Here is a 27650-nt window from a genome sequence, read left to right as displayed (position 1 = left end):
TCTGAAGATGACCTCACATGGTTTTCATGTTAGTCCCTCAAGTGATCCAAAATGCCAGTGTGAGATATACCAATATCTCACAGAAGTGTCCAGGAAGCTTGTAGACAGCAGAACAGAAGACATAGAGAGTGGGTGAGGAGAATCCTTCTGAACACCCTAACTCCTGAAGAGATCGCTTAATAACATCAAATGACAGCTTTTTAACACCCAATATGGTTGCATCCCACCATCTCAGCTTAGAAAGAATAAAGGAGAGACATAGGGTAAGATGATTTGATGGCAGGAAAAAATGGAATGAGTGAGATTATACTTGAATCCTTGCTCTCTCTCACCCACCCCTAACCCACTCTCATTCCTGCCACAACTGTATAGCTTTGAGGTGCAAAATGACAAAGATCTGGTAATTTATAGAAAAGTGGGTCCTCGGTAGCATTTCTGATGAGAGTAACTAAGAATAAGTTAGGGAGTCTACAGGATCTTTCAGCCTCTTGAAGTGGCCTTTAGAGGAACACTGTGCTAGAGAAGCAGTCTCAAGGTGATGCTGCTGGGGGTCAGGGAAAACATTTTAAGGAATAAGCTGTTAAATATATATATCTTATTAAATCACAAAAGATGACTAAGTTCTTTATTAAAGGTTAAATCAATTATCAATCTTCCCCTAATAACCCCCTGGAGGTGACCCCATGATGGTACAGGGAAGATCCCGGAGACTCTCACAAGCTAAAACACTGCAGCAAACCAGCATTTCTTAAAGTTTCCTTTGCAGTGGAGCAGCACAGGGCCGCTTTGGACCATGTAAAAAGCACTAAATGCTGGGAATAAAAATGATTCACTGAATGATGCAATCTAAATCACTTCAAAGATGATGCCAAGACTTTATACTCTATTGACTTTATAGCTTCTGTTTTAAAACTGGTCCCTTTCCCACCAACCTTAAGCAAGCCAAATAGATTTGGCCAGAAATCACAGTCAGTTCTGAACCACTTCATGAACTGGCCAATGATTAACTATCTTGAATTCAGAGTCCATAGGGTAAATGGACTCCTGGAATCAAGATTTAAGGAGCTTATCAGAATATAATAAAGAGGTTGCTCTTAGCTGAGACATCCCTAAAGGAAGGAATGAATACATTTCATCACTATTTGCTGTTAGAAAAAGAAAACATTACAAATCACTATTCCATTCTTACAAATAAAGGATTAAGTCAAATAGCAAGTCTGGAATTTGAGTGAACTGCAACTCTTGAAAGTCCAGCATCTAAGGCAGCACTGTCCACTAAAACTTTCTGTAATGATAGAAATGTTTTGTGTCTGTCTTGTCCAGTAAGGCAGCCACTAGCCACATGTAACTACTGAACACCTGAAATGTGTGAGTGAGGAGATTACATTTAAATTAATTTGATTTTATTTATTTATTTATTTGAAATACTATTTTTTTATTATATTATGTTAGTCACCATACAGTACATCCCTAGTTTTTGATGTAATTTGAATTAACTTAAATTCCTACATCTCGGTAACAGCTACTGTATTACACAGCGCAGGTCTAGAGGTCTGGTCAGTCCTGGGTAGTAGCTTGAGCTTTGACCACAAGCACCCAAGAAACTTTGGTTTTAAAAATTATGGCAGCATCAGGGGTACCAAAATAATTAGGATATTAATTACAGTTCTCTATTACACATCAATTATGGTAATCAATCCCTGTTATATAAGCAAGAAACCTCACATCTTTCTCCATTTAGAGAACACCCTATTACCAACTGAATGAAAAGGAATCTCTTTGTTAAAAGCAGTTCACCCACTGTGACTGAACCATACCTAGATTAGGATTTTTCTTAAATTTTACTGCTTAGACTTCCTAAGGCTTAGTCTCTTAACTTCAGGTAGATTGCAAATAAGTTAATTTTTATTGACTCAATAAGAATGTGTCAGCACCTGCTGTAATGCCCATAATGGAGCCAATGTCATGTCTACTACGTCTCCAACTACACACACACATAGGGACAGGCAGCAAGGTACAGATCTGGGAGGGCTGGCAAACTTTCTGTAAAGGGCCAGATGGTAAAAATTTTACCTTTGTGGGCCACACAGTCTCTGTCACAAATACTCAACTGTGCACTGTAGCCTGAAAACGGCTACAGACAATATGTATATGAATGAACATGGCTGTGTTCCCCTAAAACCTTATTTATAAAAATAGGCAGTGGGCTGGATTTGCCAATCCCTGGCATATATCATTGATTCCCAAATACTACTGATCATCAGAATCTCCTGAATAATTTTTTCTCATTTATAGAGTTTTGGGCCCCATCTTCAGAGGTTCTCATTCCATAGGCTTTGAGTGTGGTCTGAAAAAACTGTATTTTCAAAAGTTCCCTAAGTAATTCGGGTTCATATCTATGTCTAGAAATTACTGGTGTAGTTAAAAGAACATAATATTGAGAGTCAGAAGATGCTGGATAAAGTCTTGTTGCTTTCTTTCTTTCTTTCTTTTTTTAACATTTCATTTATTTATGAGTGAGAAAGAGAGAAAAAGAGAGAACATAAGCAGGGAGGAGGGGCAGAGGGAGAGGGAGAAGCAGACCCCCCTGCTGAGGAGGGAACGCAATGCTGGTCTCCACCCCAGGACCCTGGGAACATGACCTGAGCTGAAGGCAGGCGCTTAACCAACTGAGCCACCCAGATGCCCCTAAAGTCTTGTTTCTATAATTACCTTGGATAAGTTATTTAATCCTTCCAAGCATCAGTTTACTCATCAGAAGGATGGAGATAATATCTATCATGCAAAATTGTACACACACTCACTCATTCATTCAATAAATATTTATTAAACTCTTTCCAAGTACAAAAGCATTGTGTTAAGTGTAAGAGGAACAAGATAGACATGGCTCCTAAATTCATGAAGTCTGCAGTTTAAAAATAAGCAGTGATATTGAATAAATAATAACACAAATAATCTGGTACAATTACAATCAATTTAAGTTAATGAGGTTGCCTTGAGAATGCGGAACAGGAAAATCTAATCGGTTACTGGGATCAAGGATTACTGTGAAGATCAACATTATTAACTCCTATAAGTATAATGTTTTATAATCTACAGAGTGATTTCAATTATTCATTCAACTGATGTCTGAATACTCCTCTAGTGCCAGACAGTACCCTCGGAGTGCCGGGGTAAGACAGGAGGCCCTACCCTCACGGAGCTTACATTCTGGTGCGTGATGAGGCAGTTAACATATAACCAAATAAATAAGGTAATAAGTGGTAAGTATGTGAAGGAAATAAAATAATGTGATAGACAGAGGCCGGGAACTATCTTAGATGAAGTTATGGACAGATGCTCTGCAGAGAAAACACCGGAGTTGAGACTTCACAGTTAAGAAAAAGCCAGTCAACTCATTGATATTACTGAATAATGCTTATGAAAGTGTTTTATAAACTCTAATGCATACCACTTGATAGTTACATTTATTATTAGGAAGTAAAATCCCTGCCTTGAAGAGACGTACACACTACATAGAAGTACCTTTAAAAAATGAAAATTTCCAAAAATGTAAAGCACAAGGATCCACCAAGTTGAATGCAGGAATCCCTTTCTCTAATACTCGTTCATTCAACAAATACTTATTGCACACCTACCATGTACCAACCCTAGTTCAAGGCACTGGTGATATATAGCAAAGAATAAAATAGCCAAAGTCTCTGTACACATGGAGTTTACTTTCTAAGGGGGAAGAAAAACAATAAACAAACAAATAAATATATATCAGTTAGTTTAGACGGCAAAAGAAACACATTTTATTTGGCCTCTATTCGGCCTTTTTCAAATAAAGAAGAAAGCAAGGTAAGAGGGAAAGAGTGCCAACGGTATGTGTGTGGTATTTTAGGCAGATGGTCAAGAAAGGCATCTTGATGCGGTGATATAAAAGTTGAGACCTGAAGCTCCCTCCAGCCTCTACTTGAATACTTCCAATGCTGAAAAACTCCTTATTCAGTTATTATTCAATAGTACAAATGGATAGACTTTACCCTTTATACCTGGCCAAAGTCTGCCTTCTTCTAACCTCTACCCATGGTCCTGGACATAATAACGTACAATCTCTCTTTCTAAACATGTCCCAAATCTCTCAAAGGCTGCTAATTTGACCTGGTTACGTGAGACACCTTCACTCATGCTGGCTACTGTTCAGCCACATTTCTCTACAATAACTCTACCCATTCCACCTTAAGTGCGGAACCCAAATTCCTAAGAGAAATAAAGACAATCATAGTCTTCAGATCAGAAATTCTACTCCGAGATTACTGTCTGAAAACTGTTCCATTGTATATATGTGCAATAATTTACATTAGTTAACAAAAGTATTTGTTAAATACTCTAGACGGTCATGTAAATGTTTTCTAATTTTTGATGAGTATTTTTGTTCACACATCTTTTAACACTTTTAAGATTATCACTTTAGGGCAAATTTCTAAGGGGGGATTAGTAGACAAAGAGCAGGTATGTTTTATATTTTGATACAATATAATTCTTACCAGTAGAACATAAGAATATGTTTCTTATATCCTTGCTAAAACTGCTTTAAGAATCTCTATACTTGTGTTAAATCTTACCAGAGAAAAAACAAAATACTGTTATACTTTTATATGCAATTCTTTGCATATAAATTTCTCTTACCAGAGAAAAAACAAAATACTGTTATACTTTTATATACAATTCTTTGATTACTAATAAAGTTGATCTTAAGCTTATTAGTCTGTTTGTATTTTATTTTATTTTATTTTTTAAAGATTTTATTTATTTATTTTGACAGAGAGAGACAGCCAGCGAGAGAGGGAACACAAGCAGGGAGAGTGGGAGAGGAAGAAGCAGGCTCCTATCAGAGAAGCCTGATGTGGGGCTCGAGCCCAGAACACCGGGATCACACCCTGAGCCGAAGGCAGACGCTTAACAACTGTGCCACCCAGCCGCCCCTGTATTTTATTTTTATCATTTTTCACCAAGGTATTCTTTTGTTTTCTCAGATTCTAAGAGTTCCATGTAGATTAAAGATATTAGTCCTTTGCCTGTCATGTATGTTGCAGACATCTGTCTCAGTCTGCAAGGATTTGCCCTTCAATTTCTCAGTCTTTTTTATGACTTCTGGCTTTCACATCATGCTTTCTTCACTTCAATATTATAAGAAATATTAACTCATGTTTTCTTCTAGGATTTCTCAGGTTTCTATTTTTTCACATTTAAATGTCTGATCTATTTTGAATTTATTTTGTCAGACAGGCGAGGCAAAGATGTTGCTTTCCTTTTTACTTTTACTCAATAAATGTGCTCATCACCATTTATTGAATAAATCACCTTCTCCCCACTGATCTGAAATGTCACCTTGATCACATTTTAACTTCTTATATACATTCAGACCTATCCTGGCATCTGTGTTCTGTTCCCCTCATCAGTCTATTCCAGCATGAGGAACAGTTTGTTTCACGTAATTTCAAAACCAATCTAAATAGAGGAAGTATTTTCATAGGCATACCCTCAACCATGTCTTCTTGGCACTTTCAACTGATTAATAAGTTATGGCATATCCAGCACTAATAAAACCCAGTTATTTTAAAATGTCCAAAGCTTAAGTTTATGAGATACATAGTGGTTCATTCTCAAAACAGTGTCCGTAGGCCTTTTAGATCAGTAACTTGATAATTTTTAATGAATCAAGTAAAGATAAAACACCAAGCCAAAAAAAAAAAAAAAAAAGTCTGAGTCTCCATTTCTCAGAACAAATCCCACCATTTCCCAGCTCCTGTGACATCCTGTTCACACCTTTATTTTCATACTTTTCACATCGTATCATCATCATTATTTATTTAAGCTCTTTACAGATAGGAGCTATCTTTATTACTATTTTTTAAATCTTCACGGTTAACACAGTGCCTGAAATTTAACACAGGCTCCATAAAAGTATAGCAAATGAAAAGTGAGTGAAAAGAAGAAGCAAGCATGTCACAGTGCTACTCTTTTCTGGACTAGTGAAATCACATCTGGGATATTAAATTTAGTTCTGGGAGCTATACTTTGAGAGGGACAGAACAAACCAAAGCCTAAATGGTGACCTAAGTGGTGAAGGGACACAAAACCATATCACCTGAGGAGCAGCTGAAAGAACAACGAACATTCAACATGAAGAAGAAAGGAAAGTCTTGGAGCCATTTTTCCATCTATCCATCCAACAAATATATTTATCGTGTGTATCAAAGCATTGTGCCGGGCGCTAGAAATACAACCGCGATCACAATATTGTTCTTGACCCCACAGAGCTTCAGGGAGGGCCGGAAACTAAACAGCCAACTATAGTAAATTACCATCGGTGCTATGCTTGGCTCAGAGGCTGCTACAGGAAGACTTGTGGAAGGGTTCCCAGAGGAAGGAACCTCTACACTTCTACGTTAAAGTGTAAAAGGATAAGTAAGAAGTCAGCCAAAAAGAGAGAAAATTCTTTTTTTTTTTTTTTGAGATTTATTTATTAGAGAGAGAGAGAGAAGGAGCGGGGGGTGGGGAGCAGAGGGAGAAGGAGAAGCACACTCCCCGCTGAGGAAGGAGCCCGCTATGGGACTCAATCCCAGGACCCTGGGATCACAACCTGAGAGGAAGGCAGATGCTTAGCTAACTGAGCCACCCAGGTGCCCCGAGAGAAAATTCTTTTAAGAATCTTTTTTTTTTCAGACTGAAAGAAAAGCATGTATAAAGGCCCAGAAGTGAGAAAAGGTACTTTTCCAAAACTGAATATTTTGGTATGGCTAATGGGTAGAGTTTTAAAAAATCCAGCAGTTTAGAAGAGAGGTTTCAGATCAAAGTGGTGTTCAAGGAGCAGAGACCTCCTACGCCACACGAATGAGGAACGGCAGCACTGGGGGCCCCAGGAAGGGGGGGCACTCCGACTGCGGTGTGAAGGACGGAGTAGGGCAGACAAGGCTGGAGGCAGGAAGACCAGGCAGCACGCTCTTCTAATAATCCCGGTATGAGATGATGGCACTTCAGCTCGGAAGGTAAGAGTGGCAGTGAGAACGTAGTCCCTAATAACTAGAGGCCGGTGAGTGAAAAACTGGCTGAACTATTCTGTATTGCCCTAAAAGTTGTATGTATGACAGACAGAATTTACAAAGAAACAGATTTTGGCCCCATAAATATTTGTCTGAATATGAAGCGAGTTCCTGAGGATGCTGTAAGTCCCCGGTAACTTTCAGGAGTTCAAGACAAGGCATTTTATAAGATACTCAAAATGTCGAATTTTGAAATGCTGAGCCAAGTTCGATTATTTTAAGGCCTCTTCCTTTAAGGCCTCTGAGATTCTAGAAATCTACTGAATTTCATTCCACTTTGATATTCAGGGTTGCTCTCTATGCTTGTTGGGCAAAATGAAATCTGCAGGATTAACTCGGCAGAGACTGTGCCTGGCTATGATTGTGCTATGTTAGCACAGCCTCTGCTCCTTGCACAAGGAAAAATATACTTTCAGATTTTAACATCACTTTAAGTACTTTATGCTACATTGAGTAACCACTTTTTACAATTCCCTATCAACAAAATAGATTGTTCACAGCATCCCTTGTCCCTGAACCATATGTAATTGTTATCACTCACGTTAGCAACAAAACCAAAACCAACAGCAGCTCTCACTGAGTACCTTCCATTTGCCTACACCATCCCACACAGTGATCAGTATCTCCCAAGTTCATTATTCCCAGTTTAAAGATGAAGAAATAGGCTCAGAACGATTAAGTAATTTTCCCAAAGTCAAAAAACTGGTAAGTGGGGAATAGGAATCTGAACCAAGGCCTATCTGATTCTTATGCTCATGATTTTTCTACCCTACACCAGTGCCTTAGAAAGCTTGAGGCAAGTTTTAAGTCATTAAAAAGTGACCTCATTTATTGTGTATTAAGTGCTAGGCCCTTTACCTGCATTATTTCATTTCATTCATTTCTTCAGCTCACATTCATAGAATGCTTCACTTCAAAGCATATTCCATGATTTGACTTAGAGTAATGTCTGAGGATAGTCCCTCAACAGAACGAAAATAACAATCCTCTACAGCTGAAAAGTATTTGAGAGGTTTTAAGATGCTTTCACATCCATTAGCTCATGTAATCTTCTTAAAAACCCTGTGAAGTAGGGAGAATGGGATTATTACCCCCATTTTCCAAGTTACAAAACTCAGGACCAGCACCACAGAGTCCCTAAATGCAGCCGGCTTTCAGAGGGCCCGGGAGTTCCAACTCCTGGTCTAGGGCTCTGTGCTATCGTCTTTGTCAGCAGGCAATAAAAGTAATGTTTTTGGAAGAAAAGGCAAGAGGGAGCAAAAAGACAATGATAATAATAGAGCTGAACACGTGAAGTCACAGTAACAAAATATACAAAAATATCTGAACAAAAATTGATAAAGGCATTAGAATATTAATATTTATGTAACATACAGAAAGACCTTAAAGGACTAAGAAGACTGACGTTTATGTAGAAATCCTGAAGGCTGATTAAGAATTTTTAACATTGACATTATTTTTCAAATCCTAGTCCTGAGGTATACCCTATAGGGATGAAAACTAAACGTAGCAGCTGTTTGACTCTTGTTATTTCAATTGTTAATATTTCTGATTGTATTTAGTTACAAAATTTAGAAAATCTTTAGATTAAACTTCAGTTCAATATATCTCATGACTAATTTCTTTTTGGGAAATCCCACCAAATTCTGATTTATGGACAGTTGGGGTTTGTTTCAGTTCTGAATTCGGTGAATGAAGAGTAGCTTCCAGTTTGGGTCGGTCCCCGGTCCCCCTTGGACTCTGTGAGATTAACTACTCTCCCCTCCCCATCTTCGTTAGCTGGGTCTGTGCCTCCTGATAAGGAGGGTTTGGCCTGACAGCTGAGACGCTGGCTGCACGTGACTCACTAGTCCATGAGACAGACAGCACGGCATTCTTTCCCTAGTCACACTCTAATCTCTGGTTTGGTTAGTAACCCATATTTAACAGAAATACAAGAAAGAAATCTTACCTAGTTCCAGGATGTCAGTAGCTTCTATTAAAGAAAAAAATGTTACAGCATAAGTCATTGTGACAAACATACCAAAATGACAGAAAGGTGATGTTCTGAGGTAAAATGAAGACTTGAGAGTTTGTGTAATTCAACCCTCTCAGTTTAAAAGATAACTCAGTGGTTATTAGTGTGTTACTAGTAGTTGTGGAATATACCACCGAATTCTGCCTCACTCCCAAGGCGAAAGTCTTAAAAACTGGAAATGCAGAGACGCCAAGCGATCAGGTCTAAAGCTGTGAAGCTAATTTGGAATTACCTGTACTCAGAGTCTAAGTTTCCTGATTTCTGGTTCAAAACGAAGCAAACTGCTTTTGATCGATACCTCTACAAACTATAATATTTGCTTCTGCTTTAGCCAGTGAGTTCTTTGCACCACTGAGAACCTCTTTGCACCTCTAAGAACAAAGGTTTCTTTGCACCTCTAAGAACAAAGGTTTCTTGGTAAGGATGTCAAATTAAATTTTTCCATGCTACATAGAGGTTTTTGTTTTCTTACCTTGATACTGGGATGCAGACTCTGAAAGGTGACCATACTTGTGTTTTCTAACATCATTCCAGTCTATTACTGCAGGAAGAGAGAAGACAGTCATGTGAAAAGGAAATGCAAGATTCAATACTTCTCTAAGTTAGCAGTATGTATTCACAGTTTTTGATAAAGTAATCCACTTCTTAGATTGTATTTTAAGGAAATGCTCCCAAATACAGAAAAAAGCTTTTATTTAAAAAGCATTAGTTTTTCTTTTGATAATAACAAAAAAGGGGGGGCACCTAAGTGTTCAGAAGACAGATTAAGATATCACAGTACATTGATTACGTGACGAAGTATTTTGCAGCTGTTACATTTTTACAAAGGCTACACAACAAAACAGGAATATGTTTAAGTTATAATGTTATCTGCTAAAATATCAGATCAAAAATTATATTCATGGAATAATTGCAATTATGAAAACAAAGAAAACCCCTGTTATGGACTGAATTGTGTCCAACCCCCCCCCCCCGCATTCTAATGTGATTGTATTTGGAGATATGGCCTATAAAGAAGTAATTACATTAAAATGAGATCATCACAGCGAGCCCTAATCCAATAAGACTGGTGTCCTTATAAGAAGAGGAAATTTAGACATATACAGGGACAAGAAAAGACCATGTGAAGACAGGGAGAAGACAGACATCTACAAGCCAAGGAGAGAGGCCTCAGAAAAAAACAATCCTGCCTGTACCTTGATCTCTGACTTCCAGTCTCCAGAATTATGAGAAAATAAATTTCTGTTTAAATCACCAGGTCTGTAATCTTTACAGCCCTAGCAACATTTACAGCCCTAGCAAACTAACCCTACAAAGTTATCACTAGGAAAAAAAAAAAAAAAAAAGCAGCAGCAAACACAGCAAATATAAACATCTGGTAATCATTAGGTGGTGGTCGTATTTCCCCCCCTATTTTCTAATCTCATATATTTTCAAATTTTTTATAAAGAGGATAAGTTACTTATATAATGGAAATATATTTTCCTTGTTTGAAAATTTAGATTAATCTACTGACCCTACCACTTTCTCGCCATCAATTACCCATTATGTTTTTACTTCCCTTCTTACCCAACTCAGATTCCATCGTCCCTCATTAAAAACACTCCTAGGCAAACACTCTTAACTCCCTTCCACTTCTCTTTTGTCAAATTTGCCTAGCAAAGCCTTAGTCTTCACTCTGATTAAAGCCACTTATTCACCTATATACCATGCCTACCGCAATTGCTCACAAGGGCTAAAGAAAAACAAATGGAAGCTTACTGGTCTCACTTTAAACTCATGGCCATAATTCTCAAATGCCACCTAACACCATTTAGAGATAATACTACATTTCTGTACTGTGTTTGCGTTTCCACCTTCAAAAAAAAATTCATATATTTTTCTCTCTCTACATACTCCAAATATTCCCTCCCTCACCTTTACTCTCAGGGATGACGTTAATTCAGTGTTCACTGAGAAAACAGAAATAAGGGATAGGCACCTTCTCTATGCCACTCATTTCAGGAAGGTACCGACCTGATCCTGGTTAGTGGTATATCCGCCATGCACAGCATAGTAGCAGGTGCTCAGGCCGGTGTTTGGTGAATGAATGAATCTACTCACTCATCGTTCTGTCTGACTGCTCTCCTATTGCTGTGGATGAGGTGTCTGTTTTTATCAAAAGGCAACCCTCCAGTTTTGCTCCACATCCCATTTCCTCTCATCCTCTCAAGGACTTTGCAAGTATTCCTGTTCTAATAGACCATTTGCATCCGCATCCTTACTGCTCCATCATCTCCTACCAAAACACACAAACTGGAGGGGATTATGCTAAGTGAAATAAGTCAAGCAGAGAAAGACAAGTATCATATGGTGTCACTCATAGGTGGAATATAAGGAATAGCGCAGAGGGTCATAGGGGAAGGGAGGGAAAACTGAATGGGAAGGATTCAAAGAAGGTGACAAACCATGAGAGACTCTGGACTCCGGGAAACAAACTGTGGGTTACAGAAGGGGGGTGGGGGAAGGGGTAGTCGGGTGATGGGTATTAAGGAGGGCACATGACGTGATGAGCACGGGGTATTATACGCAACTAACGAATCTTTGAACACTACATCAAAAACTTATGCTGTACTATATGTTGGCTAATTGAACATGATAAAAAAATTAAAAAGAAAAACAAAACAAAACAAAAAAAACCCCAGACAAACACACAAAACAAACACCTCCCCTCTCTTAATCCCACATAGATCCCTCCTGCTATATCCTTCTATTTCTCAGGGAAATTTATTTTAAGAGTTGTCTATAGTCATTGCCTCCTCGCTTCTTCACATTATCTCCTCATTCAGACAGGGTTTTTCTGTTTACTACTCCACTGAGATCACTCCCAAATTCATATTCCTAGCATTGGCCTCCTTTTGGAATTCCATGCTTACATATGTGACTACCTACAGGCCATCTCTACAAGGTTATCAAACCAGACATTTCAAACTTAACATGGCTAAAACAGAATGCCACCTCTTGCCAATCCGTTCCTCTTTTTTTTTTAAGTTTTAATTTAAACTCCAGTTAGTTAACATATAATGTAATATTAATTTCAGGTGTGCAGTCTAGTGATCGGACACTTCCATACATCACCCAGTGCTCATCAACAAGCGCCCTCTGTAATCCCCATCATCTATTTCACCCATTCCCCACCACCTCCCCTCTAGTAACCATCACCTTGTTCTCTATAGTTAAGAGTCTGTTTCTTGGTTTGTCTCTCTCTCGCTCCCTTTGTTCCCCCTCTGCTTATTTGTTTTGTTTCTTAAATTCCACATATGAATGAAATCGTATGGGATGGAGATGCCATTTACTGGTTTGGGGAAGACGATCTGTTCCTCTTTTTGTCTTCTCCAAGCCACTAAACAGCATCTCCATCACTGAGTTGCTCAAGCCAAAAATCCCTGAAGTTATCCTTGATGCCTCTATTTCCTTCACACTCACATCCACTCAGTAAGCTCCTTTGGACCATGTCCCCAACCCATTCCCCACTCTCATCCCATGGCTCACAGTCCAGTTCCAGTCACTGTCCCTCTTACCTGGACCATTATGACAGCCTGCTAACTGGAATCCGTGCTTCCACTCTTGGCCTACTCCAACCTACTCATCATACAGGGCTTAGAGTGAGCATTTTATTTATTTATTTTTAAAGATTTATTTATTTATTTTAGAGAGCAAGCAAGACAGAGAGCATGAGGGGAGGGGAGGGGGAAGAAGGAGGAGAGAATTTCAAGCAGACTCCCCACTGAGCACAGTCTGATTGGGGGGGGAGGCTCAATCTCAGGACCCTGAGATCATGAGGAGCCAAAATCTTGAGTCAGATGCTTAACTGACTGAGCCACCCAGGCACCCCCAGAGCAAGCACTTGAAAACACAAAACAGATAATGTCATTCATTTGCTTAAGGATGGCTTCCCAATAGCTTCCCACTGAGTTAAGGGTGCCTTGCAGAGCTATGCAGGATTGGGCTGCTGCCATGTCTCTGATCTTATCCTCTATGACTTTTCCCTTGTCCACTACACTCCAGTCACACTGGCCAGTGTCCCATCCTAAGTGTTTGCCTTCAGGCTAAAAAATTGCTGACAGAGACAAAAGATATTAGGATGTAACTGAATTTATATTTAAGTTTTCACAATTTTTAAAAAATTATTTTTTTAAAAAATTTTTATTATGTTATGTTAGTCACCATACAGTACATCATTAGTTTTTGATGTAGTGTTCCATGATTCACTGTTTGCGTATAACACCCAGTGCACCATGCAATTCGTGCCCTCCTTAATACCCATCACCGGCCTATCCCAATCCCCCTCCCCCCTCCCCTCTGAAGCCCTCAGTTTGTTTCCCAGAGCCCATATAATTAGAAACAATGTATTCTTAAAAATTAAATATACAAGATATATTCCACTTATGTACAAGTTTTCACTTTCTATCGCTTACATAAAGATGAGCTACCAGTATACACAAAACAGATTCGGGAAGCCACAATAAATAGAAATCAGGCTGTAAGATCACTAATAAAACTAATAAAACAATTCAAAAGCAACCAATACAATTTAGGAAAAAAATACTCTAGTAAAGAGAAAAAATAAAGCCAGACTCAACAATGAAGCAAAATGAACAAAATAATTAACACAATTAACTGGGAGAAAGGCGTCAAATAAGGCTCCACAAGACAATGAAAAAGGAACTTCTGAGAAGAAATATCTGAACCTCCTGGCACAAACAAGTGGAACCTGGAAAGCAGTCCCCAAAGAAGAAAAGGAGGCAACTTCTACATTCATTACAAACTGCTTAATTTTTAAGCATCACCACAAATTACTCAGTAGACTAGGGAATCATTCCTGTATCAATTCTTAAATGAACAAAATGCAGCCTCTGATAGAATTCCACACATTAAAAAAAAGGGGCTAGTTATTTTTCAAAGCATTCTAAGATTAATGGCCATGTTTCAGAATACATAATCGTATGTAGCTACTATTTTTAAGTAATCAGGGTTATTTTATTCTCTCTCCTCAGGCAGTATATTTCTTCTCTGGTCATCCCTCTCCCAGTTAACAGCAACAAATCAGAAACCGAGTCCTCCTTAACTGTCCTCTCTTGTCCTGCAGATCCAACCAGTTACCAAAATCTGTCAATTCTCCCTCTGAAGTGACCATCTCCTCTGCTCCTATTCTGAGTTTAAGGTTTCATTCTCTCTCCCCTGCCTGACAGAAACAATTACTTCAGTCACGTGTGGGACCCCATCCCTCGCCAATCCATCCTCTAGCACTCACTTTCTAAAATACACAATAGATAAAACTTGTCGCTACTCCTTTAAAAGTCTTCAAAGATCAAAACCTAAACTGTCTCCATAATAAACATGCCATACCGTTTTCTGCGTCTAGACCCCCCCCCCCAACTTCTCTACTTGGGAGATTCCTATTTATTCACCACAGTCCAGAATAAATGTTACTTCATAATAGCTTTCTGGCAAAATCCTTAAGCAGAGCGCCATCTCTACCTCCCACTTCTATACCTGCCCCACAGTGTCGGAGCTAAATCCTACTACCCAGTCAGTATCCCTGGGGCTTGGCACACAGCAAGCACTAAAAAAAAAGAAAAAAGGAAAAACAAAAAAACAAAAAAAAGGAAAAAAAAACCAGTTTGTCTTTTTACCAAACTCAGAAACAGTTATGTAATTTGAGAAAATCACACATGTTAAGAAGTCAATGTTTAAATTCAAGCTTTCATCAAAACAATTCTGACACATAAATGGATACTTACATACAGAATCCACTGTAATTAGATATCAATTATTCATGTTAAATAAGGAATACTAAAACTGTAGATAATAGAGAAGTCATTTATATATTGATTTTGGAATTTTTTCTATACAAATTTCAATACCTAGGCTAATATTAAAAATGTGCTTGCTATCGTTTAATGAATACAGAGTTTCAGTTTCAGTTTTGCAAGATGAAAATGTTCTGCAGATGGATGGTGGAAATGGTTGCACAAGTATGTGACTGTACTCAATGCCACTAAACTGTACACTTAAAATGATTAAAATGGTAAATTTCAAGTTTATGTCTTTTATTACAATTTTTAAAAAGATTTTATTTGAGAGAGAGAGAGCAAGAGAGAGCATGAGTGGTGGGGAGGGGCAGAGGGAGAGGGAGAAGCAGACCCCTTGTTCAGCAGGGGCAAAGCGGGGCTCGATCCCAGGACCCCAGGATCATGACCTGAGCAGAAGGCAGACACTTAACTGCCTGAGCCACCCAGGTGCCCCTTTTATCACAATTTAAAACATTCAATTAATGAAAAAATGGACTTGCATTTCTGGGCTATCAGGAGGCTCAGAGGCTGCCGTGCTGATGCCATTTCAGATTCAGCTAACATCTACCATTACCATAGACCGGGCCCTGCACCAGGCATTTTCACATAGATCATCGCAGGTATTACCAATACCTATTTGCAGGTGAAGAATAAGAATCTGGGGCTCAGAAAGTTTAACAGTGCCACGGAGGGGGAAGGGTTGGTCGGGCAACAGCAATGAAAGATACGTAATAATAGTTCACAAACAGAAAACTGAATTAACGCCCGAATCCTGTTTCTACAGACTTCTTAATTCAATAAACATTCATTATCTGCTATTTGTCAGGCAAATGCCTAGAATAGCACTGAAGATAGACCACTAAACAGATAAAAACGCCTGCTTCTCATGAAGTTTAAATTCTAAACCAGAGGTCCACAAAATGGGGTCTTTGACTGGAGGCATCTGCAACAGCATTCACTGCAGGGAGGCAGAGACCTCCTGGCAATGAGAACCACCCTGCAGAGGAGCGTTACTCATTCCCTAAAGTATAAGCAGAAAGGCTGGGTACCACTTATCACCAAAGATGCTGAAACTTTTCCAAGCTGAGAAGGAATTTATGGGTTGGAAAGGGATTAATTACATAAACTTCTAAGATCCTACTCAACCTTGGAGTTCTATTTCACTAAGCAACAAACAATATTATGAGACAGCAATGCATCCATATCTTGTGTGTGTGTGTCTGATCACATGCACACATCCCAACTATGAACTATTTAGCAGTATAAATTATGTCTTATTCTCCTTTACATCTCATGTGTTCAAGTTCATGAAATGAATGAATGAATGCAATGTTATAGGCTTAAAAGACAGTGGATTGACTGAATCTTGTTCTGACATTAAATTTGACATTTAAATTCTACTTCCGATTTGCTATTTTCTTTTTTTAAAAAAAGATTTTATTGATTTATTAGAGAGAAAGAGCACAAGCAGGGGAGAGGGAGAAGCAGGAACCAATGCAGGGCTTGATCCCAGGACCCCGGGATCATGACCTGAGCCAAAGGCAGATGCTTAACTGACTAAGCCACCCAGGTACCCCTCCAATTTGCTATTTTCAAAATAACCCTCTAAAGCTTTTCCTATTTCCAGATTGAAATTATATTCATTCACTCTTTAAACAAAAATTCTTTGACTACACATAGGTTCCAGCCCTGTGCCAGGTAATGGGGGATTCAAAAAATAACAAGGTACTCTCCCTTCAGTCTAGAAGAGGGAGTAAGATACCTAAGTAAGTGTGATAAAGTATTATAGGGGCCACATTAAAAGTATACAGGGGCTCAGAAGGTAGAGGAGAGGGTAGGAGCCAGTTCTATCTGGGGAGAGGGTGGGAGGAGAAATTAAGACCATGGAAAAGGAATTGAGTCAGAATGGAATAATAAGAAAAGTATATCACAGAGACAGAATAATGTAAAGAAAGAAATGGTGCCATGAAGCATTATGCTAGACTTCCTCTGTCCAATATGGTAGCCACTAGCCATATGCAGCACCTGAAATGTGGCTAGTATGACTAAGGAAGTAAATATTTAATTGTTTTAACTTTTTATTAATTTAAATTTATAACTGACATTCAGTACCGTTATAGGGAAAACTTTTTTTTTAATTAGTTGCATAGGTAGAATTCAGTGATTCATCAGTTGCATATAACACTCAGTGCTCATTACATCACGTGCCCTCCTTAATGCCCCATCCCCCCACCTTGTTTGGAATAAAACTTGGTATGGGAATCTACTTTTTCAATTGAAAATTGTTGAAATCTAAATGCAGATCAAGTATTTCTGACAAAACTTGGTGTCCACACTGAGATGTGCTATCACTGTAAAACACACACCAGATTCTGAAGACTGAATATGAAAAAAACGAATGTAGAACAGCTCATTATGTATTTTTATATTGGTGTCAAAATAGTATTTTAGATACACAAGTTAAGTAAAATATATTATTAAATTAATTATTAAAATTAATTCCTCTGTTCCTTCTTTACCTTTTTCAATGTGGCTACTAGAAAATTTAAAATTACATATGTAACTTGCACTCTATTTCTAATGGACAGTGCCATATTGGGCCACTGTAGTTCAGAGCAGGAGGCATGTTAGAGAGTAGGCTAAGACAAGTAAAATGTGGCTGTATTTTTTACTATAATGGAGAAAGCAGATCTAAAATGAGCAAAAAGCAGCCCATGGGCAGAGAAGTAGTGAGGGACAGAGGAGAGAATATACCAATGGCCTACGGGACGTTGGCTCTGGAGGCTCATTACACTCTTGCTTTTCACACGGCTTAGTTGTAGTCCTAGTAATTAAAGGGACCCTAACTATTTCCGATGTAGAGATAGAAGAAAAGGCTTTAGAGAAACTCTCATGATTTTAGTATCAAGTGGAAGAACAAGTTTACCTTAATCTCAGATAAGACAAATCATCCCACCTCAGAAAATCCCAAGCAAAGGATAAAAAAGGGATAAGACATAATAAACCAGAAACCTATGCTTAAAATAGATTTTATATTTAAAGATTCTTGATAAGGTTCTTAGTTTCTACAAAGCTAAAATTTTCTTTAGAATGTAAACTCTGAAAGTTATGAAATGTTTTTATTAAATTCAACTAATACTATTAAAAATGGTGCTATAAAAATGGCAAGAATACATACCTTCCTGAAATGGCTATAAGTTTTAATGACAAATAATATTTAAAAGCTAGACAAAGCATCTAACATGGTGCCTAACGTATAGAACAAATTCATTAAATAATAGGTTCTTCTTTCTTTTCTTAATAATAATCTCAAGTGTGGATGAACTGTTACAGAAATATCTTTAGGAATTTAAAAAGCGAAACTTCCAATTCCTTCCACGACCTGAAAAATTGATGACAAAATGACAAAAGAGACATCATGGCTAAAAGAAATGGATAATGAATGATATAATTAGTAATGAGGAATTCCCTAGAGTCAGCCCTTGCTAAATCTCCTAATCCCTCTTACCTCCAGAATAGGGTAAAAAGATACTTACCACTAGGCTGCATAGTCAATGGACTTAACACAGGTCAATGAATTAAGAAGTTTGGGATTTATCCCTGGATCCACCAATACCTTACTCTGACCTCTGACAAGTCAGTTTTTCTGTATGTTAATTTCTCCATCTGTAAAATGGGGGTGGGAGGAAGGAGGACACTTATTACCCCTTAAAGTACTGAGACTTAAGTATTAACAAACTGGCTACATTATTTAAAAAGTAGGACATTTAGATACATCTTTTTTGCTTATTAGAATATCTCAGGGTTGGGTAGTAACTTATAGCAAGTACCACAGGTTTAATTTAACTAAGCCCCATAGTCACAGAAATCAAGAATACAGATATTTTCTACATTTGGTCCCATGTAAATACTGAATATAAATATAATTTCCAACTAACCAGGTTAAGCCAAAAACTCAAAAGATACTAAAAATCCATTAACACGGTATTATGGACTCTCCCACAATTCCTAGAACATAGTCCTAACTCCCTATTAATGAGATATTTGGAGATAGGACTTTCAAGGAGGTAACTAAGGTTAAAAGAGGTCATAAGGGTGGGGCCCTAATTTGTCCTTGTAAGATGAGAAAGAGACATCAGAGATCTCTCCCCCTCCCTCTCTCTCCACAAACACACACAGAGAAAAAGGCCAGGTGAGGACGTGATTGTCTGTAAGCTGAGAAGAGGCCTGACCAGAAACAAGCCCTGCTAGCCTCTTGATCTTGGTGTTCCAGACTAGAAACTGTGAGAAAATTAATTTCTGTTGTGTAAGCCACCCAGCCTGAAAGTCTGAGCAGGCTAATACACATGGTCATAGGACAAACGAGGCCATAGTCATTCTTTTAGAGCACCTGCCCCATGCAACACTACTCAGTTTCCAAGTTGCCCTAGAGAATCTTCACTCTTTCTTTTACCATAGTCTGACTGGTAGTAAAATAAAGCAAAACAAAATAAAGACAAAACAAAACAAATAGGAAATTGGAAGTTAAAACTGTATCATTTTGAATGTCAACTGTACTCTCCCTTAAAGAGTTTAGGCAACTAATTGAACTACACTGAGCCTCAGTTTTCTTATCAGCAAAATAGGGATGATAATCCCAATGCTACTTGCTTAACTAGGTTTTTGTGAAGAACAAATGAACAAAAATGGCTTTAAAAGCACATAATACAGTTAATAGGGATTATTAAGGAAAAACTTGCTGTTTGCTACCTTGATTCTCAGAGGGAAAACTGAGATCCTGAAATCTTACAAAGAGGACACAGGACATTACAGCCTCCTATTACTAGTTAGCCTCTAAGGATTCAAATACTCAGTTTTTGAGTAACAACTCTAAGGAATATCTGCTAGAATTACTTCTACTTTGGCTCTTCTCCCTCTGGCTTCCTCCTACTGTGGACCGGAACCTTTAAAAGATTATCATAATGCAGTCTTCTTGGGGGCAGTGGAAGTGCCTCTATGTATTCCAAAAGACTGTAATGACACTAAGAGGCAGGAATAAGAAGAGTAACCTGCATCCTCCAAATGCAGTCTGGAGCCTGAAACATTAAGAGAGGAATCTGTGGAACATCCTAGAAAATACAGCCTCTTTGAGTTCTGAGAAAAGAGCACAAGAGCATAGACCAGTAAAATAAAGCGGTGCTGTCCTGTAGAACTTCCTCTAATGCCAGAATGTTCTGTACCATCTAGTGGGCGGCCATTAGCCACATGTGGCTCTTCAGCCCTTGAAATGTGGCCAGTGTGACTGAAGAGTTCCATTTTTGTTTGCATTTAATTTTTATTAAATTTAAATAGACGCATGTGGCCGGTGGTGACTGAACTGGATAGTGCAAGACTTAGAGGATGTAAGGGTTCTGGTATTTCTGGAAACCCTTGAGAGAAAAATAATATGTAGCAGAAAAATTTACAAGGCTATGGAAGCATCCTTTTAACACGTGGCAAAACAATCATAACAGGCCATCCCCTGAAGCAAGGAAAAGTAGAAGAAATTCTTCATATATTAAGAAAAAAATTTAGTTATAAATTATCACTTATATATTAACAATAATAATTATTTTTCTTAACATTCCATAGCTATTATTTTTAAGTGTTTACTATGTACCAGATATTGTGCTAAATATTTCCATAAAACCATCTTGTGAAATCTTCACCAGTGTGAGACCACTTAGTATGGTATCATTATCCCTTTTTACCTAATGAGGAAATAATACCCAGAGAGGCTGAATAACTTTCTAAAAGGTTAGTCAGTAGAAAAGCCAGTATCCCAAACTATGCTCTTAACTACACTGCCTCTCTCTCAAAAAAAAAAAAAAAAAAAAAAAAGACAAAAATACTCACAAGAAAGAAACCCTACAAATGCTTCTAATATAAAATAGCCCAACTTAGACATTCTACCCACTTTGCTACAGTGAAAACTGAAGCACGGATGCTTATTAGCTTGATCTGGACACTGAATTAATATTAAGCATAGTCTGGGATTTAATGAGGCAAAACTAGATTAAATGGAGGATGTCCAAAGGTACCATGTTTTAAATATTCATAGAGCTTGGAAAACACAAAAGAAGTAATGCAGGCTTACATGCACATATCAATGAGAGAGAGGGGGTGGGGAGGAAGGGAAGAAGGGAGAGAGGAGGAGGGATGTTTTTCTCAGAAATAGAAACTGGAAAATAGAAAAAAGAAGCATCAAATGTACTTCTGAAAACCCATTAAGACAGAACTCTTTCAATGTTACAAAGCAGTTGTGATTTTAATAAACCATAATCCTATGCTGAGAAGCATAGCGATCAAAAAGGAAAAGCTGGGAGAACACCTGCCCCACTGTGGCCATGGAGGACAACCTACAGAGGAGGCAGGAGACGGACAAGGGACTAGTCTGGGATGTACCACTGATTAGCCACTCTCTTATTAGCAACTATTCCTAGTGCCTTTTAGCTGATTCTCTGCCTCCAGCTCTCCTGCATTTACTTTTACTCTGTTCAGAGAGAAGCGTGATGAGATGGTAATATTCCTCTGGGATGATCTGCCAGAAGAGGGGGAAGGGGAAGCAAGCTAGGCAATCCCTTTCTCGAAGAGAGCAATAAATCCTGTCTTGTGCATGCAGCAGATGTGAACAAAGAAGATGGAACAGATCTCTCCTTGGCAATCATCCCTGCCCCCACTCCCTCTGTAGCAATTATACATCTCTGCACGTGCACACAGAGAGAGGAACCCCAGAGAACATCAGTATTTCCTTTAACAAGCAAAGCAGTTAGCAATGAATAGCTAATGAAAATGCAGAGAAGCTGTAACTCCCTTTGTTTTGCAGGCAGTCCTAGCAGACTTCAACTACGTATAATGTGTCCCCTTTCCAGAGGCTTACAGAGGTGTGATCCAGAGCCTAAGAGAGGCTAATGCTTTCTGCACATCTGGCTCATGTTTCCTGAACAGGGAAGAAGTTTAGTGGACCAGAGGTGCCGCATCATACTTCCTGGCAGACATATATGGCTCTGATGTCATGAACTAAGTAATGCACCACCACCACCATCATTTCCATCAGTATCCAAAAAAAAAAAAAAAAAGAGTTAACAGTACTGGATGATCTACTCCGCCAGTCAGGAGACTCTGGAGGTGAAGTTTTATGTTCAAATCTAGACCCTCTACTCTGAATGAGATACAGGCACACAATCCTATTCAAAGGAAAGCAACAAGGAGAGTAAAGGTTTAAGAAACTGTGGAGGTTTAACCAGGAGACGAGAAGACTCAGGGGAAACAGGAGAGCTGTTTGCAAATACCTGACATGTTCTCATGTACAGGAGGGATGAGATTCGCTCTACTTGTTCAATAGTACCCCAAGGGACAGAACTAGGACTAGTGAGTGGAAGCTACAGGTAGACGGGCTTCAGCTCATTACTAGGGAAAACTTTCTGGCAGTCAGAAGTATCCAACCATCAGATAAACTCTGGGAAGGAAAGGTATGACTCTACCATCATGGAGGGTATGGAAGCAAAGGTAAGATAACTTCTTGGTGGAAGTATTAAATCATGAAAAGGAAGAGGAATGTTGGACTAGGTAACCTTAAAAGGCCTATCCAAATCTGAGATCCTACAATTTTATGGGGGTATGGACCTCCTGAATTCATCATACTGGGTTTGCAGCATGGACGGTATGTATTTCTACAATACCAACTTCTCCTCTGAAGGCCCACAGAAGTCTGACATGGGGGCAGAAGAAATAACAACATCATCATCATCATCTTCTTTCCCTTCTGCTTCTTCACCTACCATGTACTGGCACCATGGCAGGCACTTTTTTTTTTTTTTAAGATTTATTTATTTATTCGACAGAGATAGAGACAGCCAGCGAGAGAGGGAACACAAGCAGGGGGAGTGGGAGAGGAAGAAGCAGGCTCATAGCGGAGGAGCCTGATGTGGGGCTTGATCCCACAACACCGGGATCACGCCCTGAGCTGAAGGCAGACGCTTAACCGCTGCGCCACCCAGGCGCCCCTCTCTCTAATCTTTGAGAGTCAAGTTCCAGCTAGGCTACCGTGAGACTGAGCCAAGAACACATCATCTTTGGTTTTTACTTTCCTCATTTGTACAACAAAGGGGCCGAACTTCATTCATGATCTGTAAGATCCCTTTTAAGTTCTATCATATTGTGAGTCTATGGACAGCAGCATCAAGGTACCAGCCCAATTATTTCCTCTGTACCTGTTACAACTTAAAACCAGGCTGGATAACCTGAAATATCCTCTTTCTTTGAAATAATGAACAATGTGTGATGCTTTTATTTTACACAAATACAAAATTTAGTGTAAATGGAATTTTTAATAAAAAATGAAGTCTATTTTGAGCACACCAAGATGGTTAGTTAAAAGAAACCTTCATTAGGGGCGCCTGGGTGGCACAGCGGTTAAGCGTCTGCCTTCGGCTCAGGGCGTGATCCTGGCGTTATGGGATCGAGCCCCACATCAGGCTCTTCCGCTATGAGCCTGCTTCCTTCTCTCCCACTCCCCCTGCTTGTGTTCCCTCTCTCGCTGGCTGTCTCTATCTCTGTCGAATAAATAAATAAAATCTTTAAAAAAAAAAAAAAAAAGAAACCTTCATTAAAGTAAAGCTCAATGTTTTACTGCAAAGTAACTTGTTCTATAAATTTGGATTTTATACATTGGATTTTCTCTTATACTATTTTGTTGTCCACTCAAGTCATCCATGCCAGTCCTGATGGCGTCTTGTTCTTTGTGCTTGGTAATCAGTCAGATGGTATAATACAGAACTACAGGTTTGGAAGGAACAGTAAAAGCCATTTAGTTCAATGCCTCCTCCTTCCTTGCCTCCAATTCCACCAACCCCAGCCAGTGTCTGAATCTTCACCGAGTCTCTTCTTATACCCCCACTGATGAAGATCCCACATCTCCCCAGGAAGTGCCTTCCATTCTTGGCTGTGCATCTTGGCCTTAGGAAAGTGATTCGCAGTATTTTTTTTTTATTTATTTTTTTATAATAATTTTTATTATATTATGTTAGTCACCATACAGTACATCCCTAGTTTCAGTATTTTTTTTTTTAAAGATTTTATTTATTTATTTGACAGAGATAGAGACAGCCAGCGAGAGAGGGAACACAAGCAGGGGGAGTGGGAGAGGAAGAAGCAGGCTCCCAGCGGAGGAGCCTGATGTGGGGCTCGATCCCATAACGCCGGGATCACGCCCTGAGCCGAAGGCAGGCGCTTAACCGCTGTGCCACCCAGGCGCCCCTCAGTATTTTTTTTTATCTCAATAACCATGAGGGAATCCCAGCATACTTCCATTAGTAATAGTAGTTTCATCTACAACTGAACTTTTAAAAGAGGTCTCTCAAGACAACAAGATAGTAACAGGAGGGAAACTTTGCCTTTTCATTCGGTATACTTCTGTTGCCAAATTTTTCACAGTGCATATACATAATTTTAACACATACATACATTAAAAAGAAAGTGGTCCAAGGGGGTAAATGTTTATCACAGTAGTGGTAGGGAGTTAGACAGGAACAAGGCTCCTCAGGGAAACAAAACAGAAAGGGAGAGAATGGCATGTGTCTGATGTGACACCTCCACCGACTCTAATATGCTTGGAGGGTGTTGAATGTCACCTACCTCTTGGAAAATCACTGCTCATCTCTATCTCAATTGAGTATGCCCGCTCTTTAGGCTTTTGGGGCCGTTTTCATGTGTGCAGGGAAAGTTAACTGCTTTCTGGTCTTATCAAGGTGAAACGCAATGACTAACTATATAACGTGTCTAACTATATAATGCAGCTCCTTCTTGTTCTCTCCCATTCCACCTAATCCACAGTATATCGTTCTGCCTTCCAACATTACACCTCCACGGTCTGTTTATTTTCTCTTTACCATGATGGGTTAGCACACTTCCTAATTATTCAGGCTAATTACCTTAGTCCAAGCTCAAGGGTATTTTTACCAAATATCCCTACATTTCCCTCCTCTATTATGAAGATCCTGCAGCGATACCGCCAGGGTTTGCATCTGGTTCTATCCCTTACTAGCTGTACAACCTCGGCCAAGTAACTTAACCCCCTGTGCCTTGGTTTCCTTATCTGCAAAGTAAAGACAATAACAGCAATTAGCTCACTTAGGTGCTAGGAGAATTAAACAGGATACATAGAAAGCACTTAGACCAGTACATGGGCACTGTAGACAATCCATGTTACTGGGCATTGCTGCTTCCTTCTTCTCTGTCATCATCATCCTCATGCCCTGCTATTCATCAGGAAACTGTCTTATTACAGATCCAAAGCGTTAAATTCGTAATTTCTTTCTTGAATTTCTTTTTTTTTTTTTTTTTAATTTTTTTTTTTTTTTTTAAAGATTTTATTTATTTATGTGCCAGAGAGACAGCCAGCGAGAGAGGGAACACAGCAGGGGGAGTGGGAGAGGAAGAAGCAGGCTCACAGCGGAAGAGCCTGATGTGGGACTCGATCCCAGATCGCCAGGATCACGCCCTGAGCAGAAGGCAGACGCTCTAATGACTGCGCCACCCAGGCGCCCCTCTTTCTTGAATTTCTATGTTCCCTCTTTCTCAATCTGAAGCATTCTTGACACTTCAACATAGCTCTCTCTGACAAACCCGATTAAAGTGAAACTTCCTCACTTAGCATACCTACTCCTACAGCTTGTTTTCATTACGATACACACTCATGCTTCACCAATTCACGTTCCTTTTCTTTTCATACCTCTATTCAAAACCCACCTCCTAAAGCAGGGTTTGGAAAACTTCTTCTGTAAAGAGACAGAGGCTAATTAATTTTTTAATTAGTTTTATGGGACATACAGTTTCTTTTGCAACTTCTCAACTCCACTACTGCAGCATGAAAGTAGCCATAGGTAACACATTAACAATAAACATGGCTATGTTCCAAAAAAACCTTTACTTACAAAACAGGCAGCCAACAGAATTTGACCTATGAGCCCCAGTTTGTTAATCCCTGATCTAGAGGAATTCTTCCCTAAATAATGCAGTTTGGCTGTGATCAACCCTCTGTTCTATTTCAAGCATGGACCATATTTACTTAGACGCTTCTAAGTGTTTGTACGTGGTCAGTCTCCCACTAAGACTGGTGCACACGTTCTTTAAGGGGAGCTAGTCTTTAATTCTTTGAACACAATGTATCTGACCAGGAGTAATGTGGGGCGTTAAGGACACAAAGACAAAGTGCAAGCCTATGCTCACGAAGAACTCACAGATTAGTAGGACAGGTAGCCATTCAAATACACCACCGTAACACAACGTGATTCTTGCTCTCATAGAAATTTGCTATACAAAGTGCCCTTGGAAAACAGAAAGGAATGACTGACTTTGCTTGGGGACATGAGGAAGCCTTCACAGAGATGAAGTTGAGCCAGGACTGTCAGAACAAAGATGAATACGCATTTTAGACAAAGGGAATATAGTACAAAGATACTAAGGCACGAACATGGCCGTGTGTTTGGTTAATAGCCAGTAGTTTACTACAGATAGAAAAGGATAGGGTAAGCTACAGAGATAAAGGGAGAGGAGAACAGAAAAGTAGGTAGGCAGCAAACGAAGAGCCTCATCTGCCTACTAAGACAATGGTATATTATATACTGAGCCATCTGGTGTCATCTCATACATTGTGTTAGACATTCAATATCAAGATCTGACTTATTAATGATAGTTTATATCCATAAAGGGATTTTAACTTTTTTCACAGACTTTTATGTACGTTACTCCCAATGTCCATACAGCTGCCGTACTGAATGCTCACACGCCTTCTAAATTCTGACACTGATCTTCAACTTGTGACGCAGTGAGGAGAAAGAGATTTAAAGGCAAAAGATCTAAGACCTAGAACTAGCCGTACAGCACATAGTAACATGATTTTGAAGAAGTCTCTTAAGCCCTCGCTGTTTCCATAAAACAGGATCAGCAACTGTACCTACTTCACAAGATGACTGTCAAGACTGTGCAAGACGATTATGTGAAGAGTACTGTGCACACCATCAAGAGCCGTGTAAATGACACGCAAGAGTTGTTAAAACTGCAGGATTAAATTGGCAAGAAAGGGTGAGGTTCTTTTATTCGCTCTAATCGCTTTTTGTGACACATACATTCATATACAACCTAACAGGGGAAAACTCTCTATCTCTGTTACATATAAATACAGGCTCTGACCTTTCCGAGGATCCGATGTTTGCATGGTACCATCAGCTATATCAAATAGGAAAGCGTTCCTCCTTAGCAAGATGGAGAAATCTGGAAGCAAACAAGAGAAAAAAATTAGAAATGTGAACTACTGTAGATCAAAGAAGACATGCAGTGAAACTAGGTTTTTCTCGGTGGACACCAACAGGCTGGACACCCAGACAGGGCTTCCCAAAGGCAGCAATTCAGATAGGTTTTCAATTTCCAGGATCCTTCCCTCAGCTTTGTGGGTTCAGAACACTGAGTCTGTTAAAAACAGAATATATTCTTGAGGGCAGTTCTATAGATCATTAATCAATGATGGATAAATAAGAATGTTAACACATTAATTTATTGTGAGAAATATAACAGGCACATGAAATAAAATATCATATGCTGAAAACCACAAAACACTGCTGAAAGAAATTTATCCCAATGATGTCTTTTGCAGAAATATAAAAAGTCATCCTAAAATTTATGTGGAATTTC

At 39.0% G+C, this 27650-nt stretch overlaps 1 protein-coding gene across 11 annotated transcripts in view; it reads right to left on the bottom strand.

Moving 5' to 3' along the window:
- Positions 1 to 27650, bottom strand: part of SCMH1 (Scm polycomb group protein homolog 1) — a 173151-nt gene that overhangs the window by 108434 nt on the left and 37067 nt on the right. For 8 of the 11 annotated variants that reach the window (XM_057310723.1, XM_057310726.1, XM_057310724.1 and 5 more), the window contains exons 2-4: positions 27153 to 27233; positions 9581 to 9649; positions 9043 to 9066 (exon numbers count right to left, since the gene is read on the bottom strand). In XM_057310723.1, the coding sequence (XP_057166706.1) occupies positions 9043 to 9066; positions 9581 to 9649; positions 27153 to 27177 (118 nt within the window). In that variant the 5' untranslated portion in view covers positions 27178 to 27233. The other 3 variants (XM_057310725.1, XM_057310727.1, XM_044383925.3) reach the window with 3 other exon arrangements.

The sequence above is a fragment of the Ursus arctos genome, unplaced genomic scaffold (assembly GCF_023065955.2).
Source record: "Ursus arctos isolate Adak ecotype North America unplaced genomic scaffold, UrsArc2.0 scaffold_12, whole genome shotgun sequence".
Taxonomy (NCBI): Eukaryota; Metazoa; Chordata; class Mammalia; order Carnivora; family Ursidae; genus Ursus; species Ursus arctos.
This window is presented reverse-complemented; position numbering and strand designations above follow the sequence as displayed.